The sequence below is a fragment of the Rosa chinensis genome, chromosome 5 (genome assembly GCF_002994745.2).
Source record: "Rosa chinensis cultivar Old Blush chromosome 5, RchiOBHm-V2, whole genome shotgun sequence".
Lineage (NCBI taxonomy): Eukaryota > Viridiplantae > Streptophyta > Magnoliopsida > Rosales > Rosaceae > Rosa > Rosa chinensis.
In genome coordinates this window covers 75,643,817-75,661,540 of record NC_037092.1, presented here as the reverse complement: position 1 = coordinate 75,661,540, position 17,724 = coordinate 75,643,817, and the positions used below count along the sequence as shown (strand labels likewise).

The following is a 17,724-nucleotide window of genomic DNA, read 5'->3' as shown; positions in this document are numbered from 1 at the left end:
TGTGCTGTGTGACATTTTCTCTAATATCTTGATCATCACGCACCATCGCAATTTTTAGCAAAACCTTTAATGCATAAAGCTCATCTTTGTTTCCACTAAATTCAGACATATATCTCTTCAAGGCTTTTCAAGAAATCTGAGGACAGGCTAATACCCTATATCATCAAAATTTAGCAATTCTAAAATCATGGAAGGAAAAGTGGAATTGTGGAAAACAAAAAACAAGGAAATATATTCTAGTGATTAGGAAGCTACTCCCAGAATGTACAAGCTTGAAGACAAGGACAGTTTCGGAGCATGGTCAATAGTCCTTTACAGCCAAGATCTACTTGCAGCGGATACAATACCAAAGCGGTTAGATTATAGAACAAGGGCATCTGGCAAGAAGTTCTGGAGCATTGGTCTGAACCACCTAAGAACAAGGTGAAGCCAATCAGCAAGACGTGATGTTAGCCCAGCACTTGTGGCACAGAACATTGATGCGAGACATGCATTTGCACATAGACATAGACAAATTAAATTAATTGTAATCAACAAAAGAGAAGAGAACATACCTCAAAGCAAGTATAACAGATAGTTAGGTCCATCACATTAGAAAGGCCTCTAAGGAGCTTATACAACCGATAACTAACATGTCTGACCCTCATAGAATTAAGAGATACATGAGCTTCACTTGCGGATGAGTTATAAAAGGAATAGTCATCTAGGAACTCACCCCAGTAAGAAAAAGATGTGAGACTAACTCCAAATACCATAATCTGGCAACCATCTGAACCTCTTGAAATTTGTGAATCCCCTTCATCTCTCAAAAGCTTGGGAGCACAAATACTCACAAACTAGAGATTCGACCAATTGCAATTATAAAGACATAATTCCTCAAGCACCGGCCAACCAGAAAACAACTGCTGGCTTGAGAAGTAATCAGAAAACACCACCTCCATAAGTGTCAGGCTCCTTAAACTTGAGAAGCAAATAGTACAAGGGACTTTGAAAATACAGGGCAGATCAAGCACCAGCACTTTCAGTGTGGCAGACGTAAATAGAGAATGAGGCAACAAAATTGGTTCCTTCAAGCTACACAGGTCTATAGAAAGATTCTCAACATTGAGCCGTACTAAGGAAGAGATCCATGCATTAACACGAGATGCATCATTAAGCACAGGAAACAAAAGACGGAACTGTTTTATATCAGCAGAGCCACGCAGAACAAGTGCTCTTTCAATAATATTCACCAAGGGGGATCTCTTGGCATCCAACCATGAACAAATTCAAGATTGGGAATTGAACATCTCTTAGACAGTATGCTTTTCCTGAACTCCTGATTGCAAGAATGCGAGGAGAGAATTCTTTCAATAAGCACATCAGGTAAATCGGTTAAACTCTTGCTGCCTCCTTTCATCTCTTCTCTGCCTTTTGGGTCTTGCCATTTGAGAACTTACATCCATAGTTCAGATTTCTATCTACCCTACTCAGATAACATAAAATCCAATAATAGGTAGCCAAGGACCTAGCAGTTTAACAAATTTATTCCATCTTAACAATGAGATACATAACTATATGTCACCATAAATACGGAACTATTTCTCTCCTTTTTTATATTCATTTTTATTATCAAAAACCCCAACAGTCTTACACCAACCAATCGAATTCCAGTCAGAGAAAACCTTTTGGTCTGCATATCATCAAAAACCCAATATTCACATCTCAGATATCTAATCGCCTGAAGCTGCTTCATTTTTCAATGAAAATCGATTTGGGTCTGAATGAAAAAGCAGTAGAATAAAGCCCACTTGCCCAAGAACTCAATTATTAAACTTTCAGTGAATGTATACACAAAGCTATAAAATGAAAACTTAATAAGATAAAGCAAACCCGGTTGATTAGAATCACGAAGGAATCACTAGAGGAAGAGGGAACATACCCAGAATCAGAATAATGAGCCAGATGAACTCTGGAGAGGTAGAAGACGAAAGGTTTGGAGCCCAGAATACCCACCACTTTATTAGTGAAATAAAAATTGGGTTTTAAACAGGTTTTTGAGTTTGCTGAGTTGGGAACGTGAAAATATTTCACCCGGTAGGTAGAAAAAAAGGGCGCCAAACTGAAAATGGGACTTTTCACCGCGTTAAAAAATGGGATAATGTTTGTTTAACACCAGTACACCACCAACACTTCACAAACAAAATGAGTTTGTATTGTTTTTTTTTATTTTTTAAATTAAATAAATGATTAGGCGATATTAGTTCCTCTGTGACAACCGATTTGGGGTAATTGGCACTCACCCGCAATCTCGAAAGAAAGGGGGTCATCACAACCGGGAACCCACCGCCCGTCCCTCTATTTTATTTTAGTAATAAAAGAAAAAAAATCACAAAACGAGAGAGGGGGACAAGAACCAAAACCTCTCTGAGAACAAAATGAAATAAAGTACTCAAAGGGAGCACTGAGCTAAACTAGCTACAGACTGATGAATACAACAACCATGCAGCAAAAACCACAGTTGCATGAAATCTGTCGAGCACAAAATGAGTTAGTATTGGATTGTTCCACAAAATTAACTAAATAGGTCATGTTGAAATGGGCACGTATTTAAAATGAAACACGAAATAAACATAAATCCATGAACACAAATTACCACTATGAACATAAGACCGTTAAAAGAACCAACACAGTACAAACTAGTAACACGTACATTAACATAGAGGACTTCATTAACAGGTTGCCTATTGATTGATTTGATTCTCTTGAAAGCTTATTGATAGGCTGACAGCATGAACAAATGACTATTTTGGATTCAATATGAACTGTAGCTTAATAGCTAATCAACAGTACCTCATACAACCCAGCCAGTCCAATTTGCTATTATAATTGGGTGACATTTTCTAATGAGCAATGGATAAGCTGAGAAGGCCATTAGCAACCAATAACACTCCAAGTTTCTTCCAGACTAACATCAAAATATGAACTAAATAAAGTTCCATATGACTTGTTGCTTTGTAGCTAGTCAGCAGCACCCTTTGCAATCCATGTTCTAGCTACAACAAATTGTCTCTAGGCTAGTTTCGGTTTAGAAAGATTCAACTTGGAGAATTCGATCAAGTTGAAAGCTAATGTTCAACCTAAGACAGATCAAAACTGAAGCATCCCAAAACTAGAGTAGAAATTTAAATCTCAACGAGCGCACAAACAAACAACTTTGCAGTTTCCTGACCCTCTGGGGAGATCTAATAACTGTTTGTTAATGTCCTTCATCGTTTTTGGTTCCACTTGAACACCGCTGCACCAATTAATAGTCACCTTTTTCAAGACCATTGCACATTTTAGCAAGACCTTCATTGCATGAAGCTCATCCTCATCTCCACAAAATTCTAAGACATCAATCTCTTCAAGACTATTCAAGAAACATGGAGGCAGTGGCTCCAACATCCCATCATCTTTTGCATCATCTGAGTACAAACCAATCCCCTAAAGCATCAAAATACAACAATTTTATCAATACAGGAAAACACAATTCAAGAGTACAGATTTTAGTGATTATGAAGTTACCTCACAGAATATAAGATACTTGAGACAAGGACAATTTTGAAGAAAGGCCAATAGTCCTTTGCAACCGAGATCTACTTCCACTCGTTCAAATATCAAGGTTGTTAGATTATTGAACGAGGGCATAAGATGTTCTGAAGCATTAGTCTGAACCACCTAAGAACAGGGTCAAGCCAATTAGCAAGATGAGTTAGACTCTCTTCGTGGCACAGGTCATTAATGCAACTCATGAAATTTGGAAAAAGAAATTGATGGATCAAATTAACAATTGTAATCACTAAAAGAGAAGCAAACATACCTCAAAGGAAGTATCACAGATGGTTAGGTGCTTCACACTAGAGAGCCCATTAAGAAGCTTATTCAACCGGTAACTAACATGTTGGACCCTCTTGATAGAATTAAGAGATATCAGAGCTTCATTTGCTGATGAGTTATAAAAGCAATAGTCATCTAGGAACTCACCTGTGTAAGAAAAATATGCGAGTCTAACTCCAAGTACCATAATCTGACAACCATCTGAACCTCTTAAAATTTGTGAATCCCCTTCATCTATGGTAAACCTCAAAAGCTTCGGAGCAGAAATACTCACAAAGTTGAGATTTGCCCAATTGCAACCATATAGAAATATTTCCTCAAGAACTGAGCAACCAGAAAACAACTGCTGGGCCGAGTAGTCGTCAGAAAACACCACGGACGAAAGAGTTAAGCTCCTTAGGCTTGAGAAACAAATAGTAGAAGGAACTTTGAAAATACAGGGCAGTTCCAGCAGGAGCACTTTCAATGTCGCAGACATAAATAAAGAACGAGGCAAAGAAACTGGGTCCTTGAAACTGTGCAGGACTAAAGAAAGATCTTCAACATTGTGCTGTAATACAGCAGAGATCCATGTATTAACACGTAATGCATCCCCCAACACTTCAAATGAAAGACTGAACTCTTTAATATCAGCAGGGCCACGAAGAATAAGCGCTCTTTCCACAGCATTCACCAAGAGAGTTCTCTTGTTCTCAAACTTCCATTGAATAAACTTGAGATTGGGAAGTGATGTCCATATGTATTCCCATCTTTTAGACAGAATGCTTGTCCTGATAGCATCTTTGGTTGGAAGCAAGGAGAGAATTTTTACAATAAGCACATCCGGTAAATTGCTTAAACTCTTGCTGCCTCCTATCATCTCTTCTGCTCGATCCAACTTCTGCTTTTTATATTGTACCATTCGAGAACTTGCATCCATAGTCCTATCTTTTCCCTGATATAACATAGAAACCAATATTAGGCAGAGAAGGACCAACAAGTTTTAAAAAATGAAATACAGTAATAGTTAAAAAATAAAATACAGAACTATAGCCCTCCTTTTGGAATTTCATTTTGATCATGTTAGTACATATACATGTACAAGAATACATTGTATCTCCAGGTTGGCAGGATTCTACTAGAAGAGGAACAGGTGCAATATCTGTGTGGTGACCACAAACAGGGTGATAGAGATGGCTTACTTCTCAAGCTAATCCAGTAGTATATACAGGGACGTAGATAATTGTGTGATTAACAAGAAGAGAGAAAGAAACTAATAGAGAGGTGAGAGATTGTTGCATTTGAGAGATAAAGAAGAGAGAAGAGTGTGTGTGATTGATTCGTTGTACTGATATGATTATATTCTGAGTTCATATGATGAAAGTTTATTAAAGATTTCATTGTGTTCTTCAAGATATTCATACTCTTTGCCATTATTCTATGATAGTATTAGCTCCCTCTTCTGATTCTGGGTAACCTAAACTCATCTGGGTTTCTTGGAGATTCGATCATCTGGGTTACTTAGAGATTCGATCATCTGGGTTTCTTGAAGGTTCAATCATCTGGGTTTCTTGAAAGTTCAATCATCTGGGTTTCTTGAAGATTCAATCGTATGGGTTTCTTGGATATTCAATCAGTCTTTGGTGAAAGTTAAACTCCGAGTGAATGTATATACAAAAGAACGAAGCACATTTTCCCCAAGAACTCAAGAATTAAACTTTCAGTGAATGTAAACAGAGAACAAAACAATAAAGAACAGCAAAATTCAATGAGATAAAGCAAACCCAGTTAATTAAAATCAAGAAGCAATACATAAAGGAAGAGAGAACTTACCCAGAAACCGAATGATGAGCAAGATGATCGCTCTGGAGAGGGAGAAAAGGAAACGTTTGGAGCCCAGAAAGAAACTGAAAAACCCACCACAGAAATGAAAAGGGGGTTTTAAAGAGGTTTTGAATATTTTTTTGGTAAATAAAATTTACTTCTTGATTTACCCGGGGAAGGTGAAAAGTTTTTACGCGGCAGATAAAGAAAAGGCGCTGCATGATAACGGGCCATTTACTGGGTTATATTCCTGTTTGGGCCGGCTAATGTTTGTTTGACCCGAATATGAATCCGAACCCATGACTTACAAAACACAAATCAAGTTGGTGTTAATTAACTTGGTAGTATTGCACCAAGTGCTCTAAAATCCTTAACCGTTTTGAAGCATTCAGTTTAGGATTTTTTTTTTCCCTTATGAACAAAAAGATGAAAATGCAACTTGATTGCTTGTGTTTTGTTATGGTTCTGTGATAATATTACTTTATAGCGTTGATTTGTTCGACAAAATTATTAGACACGAAACAATAAGTAGCACAAGACAAACACAATCTCTTAATGGGATGAAAATTTGAATTCCGAACTTTTTCACAAGAAAAGCAAAAGAATCAGTACACTACAAGCCAGTAACACATTAACATAGAGGACTTCATTCCCCCAGGTTGCCTATTGATTCTCTTACGATGCAGATTGATTTGAAATAAACAAGAGATGTAGTATTTAAGTAGTAATCTTGACCAAAAAATATATATATATTCAAATAGGGAACTATAAGTTGAGAAAAATTTGGGGGCAATCAGTTTAAGGTTAACAATGGAAATAATCAGCAGCAGGCTATTCATCTCTCTAGCCTAGTTCTGATATTTCTGCATGGAGGATACAAGATCATAACAAATTACAGAGCCAAAGTAACAGAAGATCATTGCACATCAGCAGGTTACAAAACGAAAGCATGTTAAAGCAAGTTAAAAGTCTAGAGTACAAATTAAAAACTCAGTACTGAAGAACAATTTCACAGATTTCTGACCCCTTTGGGAAATCACTCAACTGTCTGCCAACATCATTTATCTCCTCTGGTCCTCCTTCAAGAGACTTAGCGAAAGTTACAATCACCTTCTCCAATACCATTGCAGTCTTAAGCAAACTCTCTACTGCATAAATTTCATCCTCATCTCCATAAAATGCATAGACTTTAATCTCTTTGAGACTTGTCAAGAAACAAGGAGGCAGTGGGTCCAAAACCCCATCATCATTTGCATCACCAGAGGACAGGCTAATCCCCTGAATCATCAAAGTTCAGCAATTTTAACAATATTACAGGAAAACACAATGCAAGATAAACATTGTAATGCTTATGAATTTACCTCACTGAATACGAGAGTTTGAAGACAGGGACAGTTTTGGAGCATCCTCAATAGTCCTTCACAATCAAGATCTACTCGTACTGAATCCAATACCAACGTGGTTAGATCATTGAACAAGGGCATCTGGGCAAGCAGCTCTGATACATTAGCCAGCATGACCTAAGCACACAGGGTGCAGCCAATCATTAGGACCAAAAACTTTCCAAATCATTCCTTGTATAGAAAGGTAATGCAACACATGCAATTTGTAAACAGTAATTGATAGCTCTAACTGAAAATTAATGATAGATAAGCATACATACCTTAAAGAAATAAGAACAGGTAGTTAGTATCTTCAGACTAGATAGCCCTCTAAAAAGCTTATACAATCGGTAACTCAAATGTCTCCACATCTTAGTAGGACAAGCATTAATCTCAGCCTGATTTACTGATGAGCTATGAAAGGTATATTCATTTAGGAATTCACCCGCATAAGAAAAATATGTAAGACTGACACCAAACACAATAATCCGGCAACCGCCTGCATCTCTGGAAATTTGCAAATCACTTTCATTTATGATCAATCTCAAAAGCTTTGGAGCACAAATACTCACAAACTTGAGATTCCCCCAATTGCAGTTATGTAGAGATAATTTCTCAAGAACTGGACAACCAGAAAAGAGTTGCTGGGTAGAGTATTCATCAGAAAACACCACAGACCTAAGTGTCAAGCTCCTTAAACTTGAGAGACAAACAGTAGAAGGAACTTTGAAAATAAAGGGCACATCTAGTTGCAAGTCCTTCAGTATTGAGGAACTAAACAAAGAATGAGGCAAACAAAGCGGTCCATTCAAGCTATACAGGCCAAGAAAAAGCTCTTCAACGTTGAGCCTTACTATGGCAGAGATCCATGGATTAAGAAGAGATGCATCACCTAGCACTTCAAAGCAAAGAGTAAACTTTTTTATATCAACACCACGACGAAGCATAAGTGCTCTTTCCACAGCATTCACCATGGCAGTTCTCTTATTAAGAGTCCCTTGAAAAAAGTTGAGTGTGGGAATTGATGTCCATAGGTATTCCCATCTTTTCGAAAGTATGCTTGTTCTGATAGCATTCTCTGTCGAAAGCAAGGAGAGAATTTTTTCAAGAACCACATCAGGTAAATTGCTTAAACTCTTCATGCCTCCTTCCATATCTCGATTCTCTTCTCCCCCATCCAACTTCTGCCTTTTGGGTTTTAGCATTTGAGAACTTGCATCCATAGCTCCACCTTGTCACAATTATGCTGAATGATCTCTTACAATCAAAAATCAATTGCAAAAAGAACCTACAAGTTTTGAAACTTTTATACACTTCAACTATGGCATCACAATTACAATTCCACTTCAATATGAATATGATAGTGCAATATTTTAATAACAATTCTAACAATCTTACACCAACCATAATATGTCAGACGGAAAATCAATTTCTAGTCAGAAAAAAAATCCTTTGAAGAACAACAATTGAAGGGAAAAAAGAATGAAGCCCAACATAAAGTATGGCAAAACAAAGTTGCTCAAATTCAAGGAACCATGTATTTCATAAAGGAGAGTACTTTACCTAAAATGGATGACCCAGAGGATGGCCGCTGATCGATGAAATGTATGTGCTTTGTGGTCTTTTTTGGCAAAATAGGAAATGGGTTTGGAAGAGGCGACGAAAGAGACAACGAAGAAGCAGAGCCCAGCACCTTGTGGCTGACTGATTGGTTTTGACGGTGGAAATTGGTGGCTGCAAAGGGTTTCACAGTTCACGACCAACTCATTGGGTGTTTAGTATCGACTTTGGGGAGCGCGGGAAAGTGGATCTCTTTCCCTCCAAAACTGCAGTAATGTGACTTAAAATCCAATTTCCTTTCTCAAAAAAAAAAAAAAAAAAGAAAGAAAGAAAGAAAACAATAACTGTTGTAGAGAAACTGAAATTGAGAGAAATTCGCTGTGTATTCTCATTGATAATAGGGGTCTCTTTATATAGAGGATTACAATGCATAGAATCTTAATCATACAAGGAAAGTAATCTTACATCAATTAGGAATCTAGATCCTTCTAATCGAACCCTATTACCACTAGGTCAAGTAACTTAGAGTTTGGGCTAAACACAAATTAAGTTTTCCTTAAACACTCCTCCTTGTGTTGCCCAAACGCGGTGCTTCTCTCGTTGCCTCGTTAAAAACCTTGCCGAGTAACAAAAACCCAGTGGGACAAAAATAACCTCGGTCGAAGGGGAAAAAGAGCACAATACACCCTTCACGTTTCGAGGTGAACATGTAGACATCTCCCCCTGATGTCTGCGCCTCCCCCTGATGACTACGATCATGGAAGTTCAGATAATTTCCGCAAGCCAATTTTTGCCACATGTTTCTCGAACGTGGATTTGGGCAATGACTTAGTAAACAAGTCTGCCTCACTGTCCTCAGATCGAACCTAGTTCACTTTGATCTCGAGGAGTGTCTGTTGTTGCTGATTATGCTTGGTGTTGTCGCCTTTGATGTAGCCTTGCCTCATTCGTTCAAAACAAGTAGCATTATCCTTAACGCTCGTAGGCTCATCTGTGGTAAACTTTAGACCACAATTGTTCGAACATGCGTAACTATGGATCCAATCCATATTCATTCACGAACCACTTCATGAAGAACGATGATCTCTGCATTGTTCGAGGATATAGCGACTAGGGTCTATTCAGTCGACCTCCAAGATGTCACGGTCTTTTCCCATGGTGAACACTTAATCGGATTGGGAATGACCATTGTGTGGGTTAGAGAGATACCCAACATCAGTAAAACCTTCCAAAACACATGTCGTTTTGGGATGGGGATAGAGAACGCAGGCCAGCGTTGGCGGCGTTTCTGGTGTGTGATGGGTCCGAATCCATCATCTCTCTATAGGGATAGAACAAGCCTATATCATTCATACATCTCAAGTATCGAAAGATATCTTTTACACCAATCCAATGGCGTCGCATTGGCGCAGAGCTATATCTAGCTAACAAGTTCACAACATATGAGATGTCCAGTCTTGTGCATTGGGATAAGTACAATAATGCGCCTATTGTACCAAGTAAGGCACTTTTGCCTCTAGCACATCTTCGTCATCATCCTTTCGACGAAGAGGATCATTTTCAGGATCAAGACTACGAACGATCATGGGGGTGCTTGAAGGCTTGACCTTGTCAAAATGCCTAAGCATCTATCGACACGATGCTCAAGTTCCAAGCAGAGACATAATCGTGTTCTCCCAAAATCCTTCATCTCAAACTCGGATTTCAAGTGTTCAGCGGTTTCCCTTAACTCTTTAAGGGCTTCTAATGAAGATCATGTCCAACATGAACCGCAATAGAATCCGAAACTTGTCATAGAAACGCGTGGGCATATCCCTTTCCAATCAAGTAGTCACTTTAGTGAGCGTTTCAACCTCTTTGTAAACGCGCTTCATGGTCTAGAGCTACTTGACTTGGGTAAATGAAGTTCGCCATGAACCTTCATGTATATTTCGTATCTAGATCCCTATAGAGATACGTAGTAACCATATTTGTAAGCTGCATGTTCAGTTATTCGGAAACTACCAAACTGACAGGGTAGTGGAGTGCAATGACATCCATTACGAGAGAATATGTCTCATCGTAGTCGATTCCAGGGCGTTTTGTGAGAAGCCTTGCGCCATAAGGCGAGATTACCATCTCTTTTTCTCACTACGCTTTCTAACGAAGACCCATTAGTTAACAGGTTTTATATTAGGAGGTGTTGGCATCTCTAGCTCGAAAACCTTCCTCTTCGTTAGAGAATCCATCTTAACCTGGATCGCATCTTTCCATTTAGGCCAAAAACTCTCTACGTTGGCATTCATTCATCAACGGAGCATGGTTCGATATCATCTAACTCAAAGACTCATGCGCAACAAAATACGCAACTACATCATCAATTCTGATGGAGTTTCTATCCCACGTCTCATGTACACTAGTGTAAGTTTCATAAAGCTCATTCTCAGGAATAGGTTCTGACGTTGAGGCGTCCCCCAACGATAACCATAACCAGGAAGATACTCATGAGACGGATTTTTGAGTGTCGATGATCGAGGATTGGTTTGTGCCAATGTATCCTTCGAACCCACGGGCCTCCCACGCATCCTAGCTGGGGCCATGGCCTGTAATGCCAGAGTGCCACTCTCTTTGGCATTGGAGCCATGCCTACCTTCGTGTAGGGTGGCGCTACGTCCTTTCGTAGGGACGTCCTTCCTTGCAGGCATGTTTGCAGCATATGTGTGTGATCTCGTCACTTTAATAGGGATCAAGATGAGACATAGTGGGGACAGACTACGACAATTCCTGTCGTTCCTGTTGAACATCTGTGTTCTTATCTCCCCCGAACGACGGGAAGACTGTCTCATCAAAGTGACAACCCACAAATCTAGAGGTAAAGAGATCGCCTTGCAAGGGCATTAAGTGGCGGCCGATTGTTGGAGTCTCAAATCCAACGTAGTTGCCCATTCGTCTGTAAGGACCCATCATGGAGCGCTATGGCGGCGCAATTGGCACATAAATGGCTCACTCAAATGTGCGTAAGTACAAAATACGTGTACCCAGTCACTAGCTGTAACGCATAGGTACATCGAGTGGCGGCAGGTCGTAGACGAATTAGCATACCTGCATGCGATATTGCATCACCCCAAGCGGATGTAAGAAGACTGGTGCGCATTACCAATGTTCGGACTACCATCGTAGTCGTTTCCGTGAGACCAATTGGGTGTGTACATGGGAATGTGATGTCCAACATCCAGCCCATTGCAATATCCATCGAAAGTCTTTCGATGTAAACTCACTAGCATAGTCAAATCCAATTGACTGAATAGGATGATTTGGGGAGTGAGCCCATTGTCATATGATATGTGCTAGGAGTGTAGCATAAGCAGCATTTATAGGTGGACAATGGCACAACACGTGACCAGCGTGTTTGCATGTCAAACAACATCATAAAATATTTAAGCGTCCGCAAGTTGGTTGAATCAATCCACAAAATCCCTATGGATTCTTTGTAAGAACAGAAAGTATTGTCATATCCTTTGCATAGGACAGTCTCAGTCCTAGTGTCCCTAAGGAACGGGCTTTGTAAAACGAGCGAGAGGCCTTAGAAGCAACCGTTAAGTATTTTGGTTAGGCCTGAGCGTTCGAAACGCTATGTGAAGTAAGTTGGTGATTGCAACATCACCTTACCATGATGGACGCTATCCATGGCGTCATGGATAAGGACTACGCCAGCCTTAGGCTGGTGGTGGACGGAGGCGGTGCCCTAGGCAGCAGTGTCGGTCACACTTAGTCTAAGAATCAACTTTTGATTCATGCTTCAATTTGCTCGAGAGAAAAGATGTCCGTGTGAAATCTTTTTGTAGACGGATCATCATATCATGACTAGGATGATCTATCATGTCGTGACAAAGCCAATATGTGTCTAAATCCAAGAGATCTTCTCTCATAACTTTATTGGATTTAATAGCTCGAATAGTGACATAAAGTCTACTAGAGAGACACATAAACTTCTCTAAGATGCGTCTTAGAGGTAATGCAAAGGAACTCATTTCCGTTCTCCACATGCATTTTCGCATGGAATTCGTTGGCTATTCATAGGGTACGATTTGCCCTAAGAGTGTAGAGAGTTTCTGTGACAGCAGTAATCAAGGTGCCATTTGGCAAGTGGAACTTGGGCTATTCCATGTCCTTGAATTAATATTGATGGTCTAGCCATCGTAGTTACAAAGTCATATGCTCAGAATCAAAATTGAGTCATAATGAAAAGCACTCGAAATTTTATTCATAAGCCAACGGAGTACATCATTGTTTCCTTGATCAAAGAAAATCTAATCCAATAAAAAGTAATATGGCAATCGCCTACATCTCTTGGAAAATAAAGACTTAAACAGAATTGGCGATCTATTGATCCCAGCCAGATTTGTAGTCTTCAACCCTTCACTCTAGATCATCTTCTTGATCTTCTTGTTCCACATAGTGAGCTTCTCTTGCTTCACAATATGATTTGTAGGCGGTGACAAGTTCTGATAGCTATATTTAAAGCTATTGATTTTTCTTATTCTCCTGCAAATATGTCAATTGTAATATAGGGAAATAAGGGTCTCCCGCAGAGGATTAAGTTAAACTAAATGCTTCAACAAAAGTCACAAAACGCGACTGCAGTTCCTACTGAACAGAAGTCGAAAAACAAACTAAAAACCTAACCAAAACAACCCAGAAAAATATGAAAATTTACAGAGATGTACTAGACACACAAAGCGTCCAGCACACAAAATTTGGGAATTTTTGGAGTTCGTTTACTATGAGAATAAAATACGTCAAAACAGAGAACAGAAAGAAAAACGAAACTGAACAGATTTAAGATTGGTCGATATCTAGATGATGAAACTAGCTAGGAAGGAAGTATCCACCTCCAACAATCACACACAATACACTTTGTCCAATTTACTACCAATTAACTTAGTTGAAGACGCTCAGATTGGCTCGGTACGCTTGAACACAACCTATTACCCTTTCTTACTTTGTATGCTAGGCAGGAAGTGCTCTACACCTAGACTATTCCCAAGCAATGCAACCTAAAGGTACGCTTATTAGATTAAACATGTAGAGATCATTAAGTTTGAAAAGAGTTTGAGCAATCACTAGGCATCGCAAATAACTTAGAGCCTTGCTAAACCTAGGGTTTTGTTTACTTGCTAGTGAAAACTACCAATTACTTCTCTAAACAATTTGAGGAATCCAACTATTGATCCAGGCATCAAACAATCAAAGTATTAGAACCCTAGCATGCATACTAAGTAGGCCTCCAAAGCATAGAAACATAGAATTCATCAATGAGAAATCGGTAAACAAAACCTCAACTTTATTAATTGGAAAACAAATTGAATGTCAAAGCATGTTATGGATCATGTCTAGGGGTTTCAACTGCCCCCTAACTACTGGAAATTTAGTTACACATAATGGAATCAAAAACACAAAATAATGAAAAAGGGAGGAAGAAGAAGCGAGCGAGCTGCTGCAGATTGGTCTCCTTTTATATGCTTAAAGGTTAGGAAATCCAAAACCTAAAAGAATTTAGGGTTCACGTGCTTAGCTGGAGTTTTCCTATTGGCGTTTGAGCTTGATGACTCATTCCAACCATTCACATCATGCCATTTGTCCATCATAAGTCAGAATATGAAGCAGAAACTCGTTCTCGGGCTTCTTGGTTTGATTTGGGCCTCGAAACCTAAATTCCCGTCCAACCTCAGATTCACGCGCAGCCTGACCTTTTTGTACTAAATCGGCCATAGCTTCCTTTAGAAAAATGATATTGATGAGCCGTAAAAATATTTGGAAACTAGACATCCGAGGCTTTCCATCAATATAAAGATCATTCTCTGGATCGTTCTGAGCTGGTCTCAGTGCTCTGTCGAAGTTAACTGATCTGCACAGGCAGATTTCCCGATTTTGCTTTTCAATCCCTCTTTTACTTCTTTTCTTCTTCTTTACTCCAAGATACCTATAAAACAAATAAAAAAAGTAAATAACCAGAAAATACACTAAACTAACAAAGAAAGTATGGAGATTAACGCTATTAACATCGCATAAATATGCTCTTATCAAGTTCTTCACGAGCTCTACAAATGTGTGCCCAATGATCAGACACTCCACATCGAGAACATACATCTCTTTGCTCAAACTCCATTGATTGAGGCGCTTTGAAAGCGTCATTTAGATGGCTCTTAGTGTTGGTGGCGCCACCAACATGGCCAAAGGCGTTTCCTCCCTCTCTCTTTCCACGTTTACCTTTTCGGTTCCGTGTTCGCCTATTTTGGCGGTTACCTTCCCAAGTAGAGCGATTATATGGATCAGAATGTCCAGAAGTATACCTAAGATTAGGGTTTCGCTCTTGGCGCCCTCTCTTAGAGGTGCGACTATAATTGGATTCCGGAATATGTTATGTTTCCACGGATCTCGAATTATAGTTCTTCACAAGGATATTGTCATGCTTTTCAGCGATAGTCATAGCTCCAATGAGCTCATGAAACCTTGTGATCCGTCTTGCATTTACATTGATTCGATAGTTCTTAGCAACCATCAATGTAGAAACGGGGAAGGTAGAGAGAGTCTTCTCAATCAACATCGCATCTGTGATCTTTTTACCACAGAATTCCATTAAGGATTTAATGCGAAGTGCTTCCGAGTTATAGTCAAGAACTGACTTGAAATCACAGAAGCGGAGGCTATGCCATCTCACTTCTAGGTCAGGAAGCAAGGAGTCACGGACGTTGTCAAATCTTTCTTCGAGTGAGACCCACAGCCTTCTGGGGTCTTCTTCATTCATATACTCGTACTGGAGCGAATCATCCATATGACGAGTCATTAGGATGATGGCTTTTACCTTATTTGCCTCTAAGGCTGCTCTATTTGCTTCCAAAGCTTAAGCTTGCTCAACAGTTAGCACGTCCTAGCTAGGCTCTAGAATCATATCCAGGATTCCATCAGCCTTGAGATGTTGGCGGATATCACGAACCCACCTGTGATATCCAGAGCCAGTTGTTCTCAATGGAGTAAAGTCCAATTTGTTCAGGTTACTCATCCTGAAAGAGAACAAGAAATTAGGGTTAGTTTCGGAGCGAAATAGGCTACCACGAAAACATATGAAATTTCTGAGCGAAATCGCTTCCAAGAAATTAGGAATTTCCGAGCGTAGTCGCTTCCAAGAAATTCGATTCCAAGAGATATTGGATTAGATCGAAACAATGATTTAAGTGGTCGATCATAAATTATCTACAAACTCTAAGTTTGGAGATCTCAACAAGCTCTAAGCTTGGAGTGAGTACGAACCCCCACAGTTCGGCTTAATTTGGTCTCCCCTATAATGAAGAAAGGGGAGTAGAAGAAGGGAGGTTGCAAGTCCCCGAGAAAAGAAGAAAAGAGAGAAAAAAAACTTCAAAAAGGGGAACTTTTAGAAAAGTTTACCTTGAAAAATAGCCGGAAATCTTGACCAGAAAAAGCTACTGTAGATGGCCGGAAAAAGGTCGCCGGAAAAGTGGCCGGAAATTGGTGGTCGGCGGTGGTGGCCGGAGCTAGGCCGGGCTGTGCAGGGGCGCTGTAGGGGGTATGCAGAGGCTGTGCAGCAGCTGTGCGGAGGTTGTGCAGGGGCTGTCGGCAGATGTTTCAGGGGGGGGGTCTGCAGGGGCTTCGACAGATATCGGCAGGTCTCGGCAGCTCTTGGCAGGTGCTTGCAGGGGCTGTCGGCAGCTCTCGGCAGGTGCTTGCAGGGGCTTTCGGCATATGTCGACAGCACTCGGCAGGAGGCTTGCAGGGGTTGTCGACAGGTCTCGGCAGGGCTTGCAGACGCTTCGACAGATGCGCGCAGGCACTCGGCAGGTCTCGGCAGGGGCTCAGCAGCTACTCGGCAGATGCGCGCAGGTACTCGGCAGGGGTTCGGCAGCTACTCGGCAGATGCGCGCAGGTACTCGGCAGCACTCGGCAAATGCGCACAAGTACTCGGCAGCACTCGGCAAATGCGCACAAGTACTCGGCAGCACTCAGCAGGGGTTCGGCAGGGGCAGAGATTGGTCCGATTTTTCCGACAGCCGGTTCAGGGGTTTTCCGGCTTGTTCCGGTGGTTCCGCCGCCGGTTCTGGGCTCCTTGGGATTAGGGCTTCGATATGTGGGGCGGTGGTTGCAGGATTTTGAGGGCTACGAAATTAGGGTTTCAGGGTTAGAGGCTCGTGCTGATAACGTGTTGTAGAGAAACTGAAATTGAGAGAAATTCGCTGTGTATTCTCATTGATAATAGGGGCCACTTTATATAGAGGATTACAATGCATAGAATCTCAATTATACAAGGAAAGTAATCTTACATCAATTAGGAATCTAGATCCTTCTAATCGAACCCTATTACCACTAGGTCAAGTAACCTAGAGTTTGGGCTAAACACAAATTAGGTTTTCCTTGAACAATAACATATTATTTAGGGAAATGTCCAAATACCCTAGTTTTAAAGAAATTAGTCCTCTTTATCTCAACAAACTTACGGATTGGGTAATATAAGATAATTGATTTTGTTTTGTAATACCTAATTGAAAAGTTTTTTTTTTTTTGCTTTTTATTTATTTTAAAGACTATTCTGGCCTCTCATTCTTTTGTCACATAGAGATAAAGTGGAAGAGATAGAGGTCACCAAAGTTTGCCAAAACCTCATCGGAGCTCATTGAAAACTCGCCGGTCGTCGGAGGTCACCGGAGAGGTCTCCAGAGATCCTCAGGGAGATCTTTGGAGATCTCATAAATGTTTTAGAAGGTTTATTGACCCCCACGCATTGGATACCATTCTCTTCCTCCTTTCCAATAATACAGAAAAAGCTCTTGAATCTGATCGATCCTTTGAATTTGGAACGCAGATTCATTTCATATACCCCTAAAATCTATGAACCACACTTTGATTAAATTGCCATGTTGAATATGGCAAATCTGAAGCTTTTTTCTAATACAAATAGCAAAACCCACAAGAAACAACTTCACCTTTTGCAACGAAAAACCAATTTCTTTAATCAAAATCCCTCAAGTCTTAATTAGATTTGTGAAATTTTTTTTTTTTGTTAAACAAAATATAGGAACCATTTCTTCACTGTTATTGGTGCAGAACAGAGGACGATTAAGACAACAAA

The 17,724-nt window shown here is 40.1% G+C and overlaps 2 protein-coding genes across 3 annotated transcripts; both read right to left on the bottom strand.

The window, feature by feature from the left end:
- Positions 1–2,930: 2,930 nt before the first annotated feature.
- LOC112164081 (F-box/LRR-repeat protein At3g26922) lies at positions 2,931–5,723 on the bottom strand. The gene is made up of 4 exons (XM_024300321.2): positions 5,671–5,723; positions 3,842–4,792; positions 3,547–3,699; positions 2,931–3,465 (listed from the first exon to the last, which is right to left on the bottom strand). Exons 2-4 carry the CDS (start codon positions 4,775–4,777, stop codon positions 3,172–3,174), a joined length of 1,383 nt encoding a protein of 460 aa, XP_024156089.1. The 5' UTR covers positions 4,778–4,792; positions 5,671–5,723; the 3' UTR covers positions 2,931–3,171.
- Positions 5,724–6,443: 720 nt separating this feature from the next.
- Positions 6,444–8,821, bottom strand: LOC112167850 (FBD-associated F-box protein At2g26860). 2 transcript variants are annotated; one of them, XM_024304938.2, is made up of 4 exons: positions 8,607–8,821; positions 7,325–8,331; positions 7,023–7,181; positions 6,444–6,939 (listed from the first exon to the last, which is right to left on the bottom strand). In XM_024304938.2, exons 2-4 carry the CDS (start codon positions 8,264–8,266, stop codon positions 6,652–6,654), a joined length of 1,389 nt encoding a protein of 462 aa, XP_024160706.1. In that variant the 5' UTR covers positions 8,267–8,331; positions 8,607–8,821; the 3' UTR covers positions 6,444–6,651. The 2 variants fall into 2 exon arrangements, with proteins under 2 accessions (XP_024160706.1, XP_024160707.1); XM_024304939.2 differs by having other exon boundaries at positions 7,325–8,289.
- Positions 8,822–17,724: the final 8,903 nt, after the last annotated feature.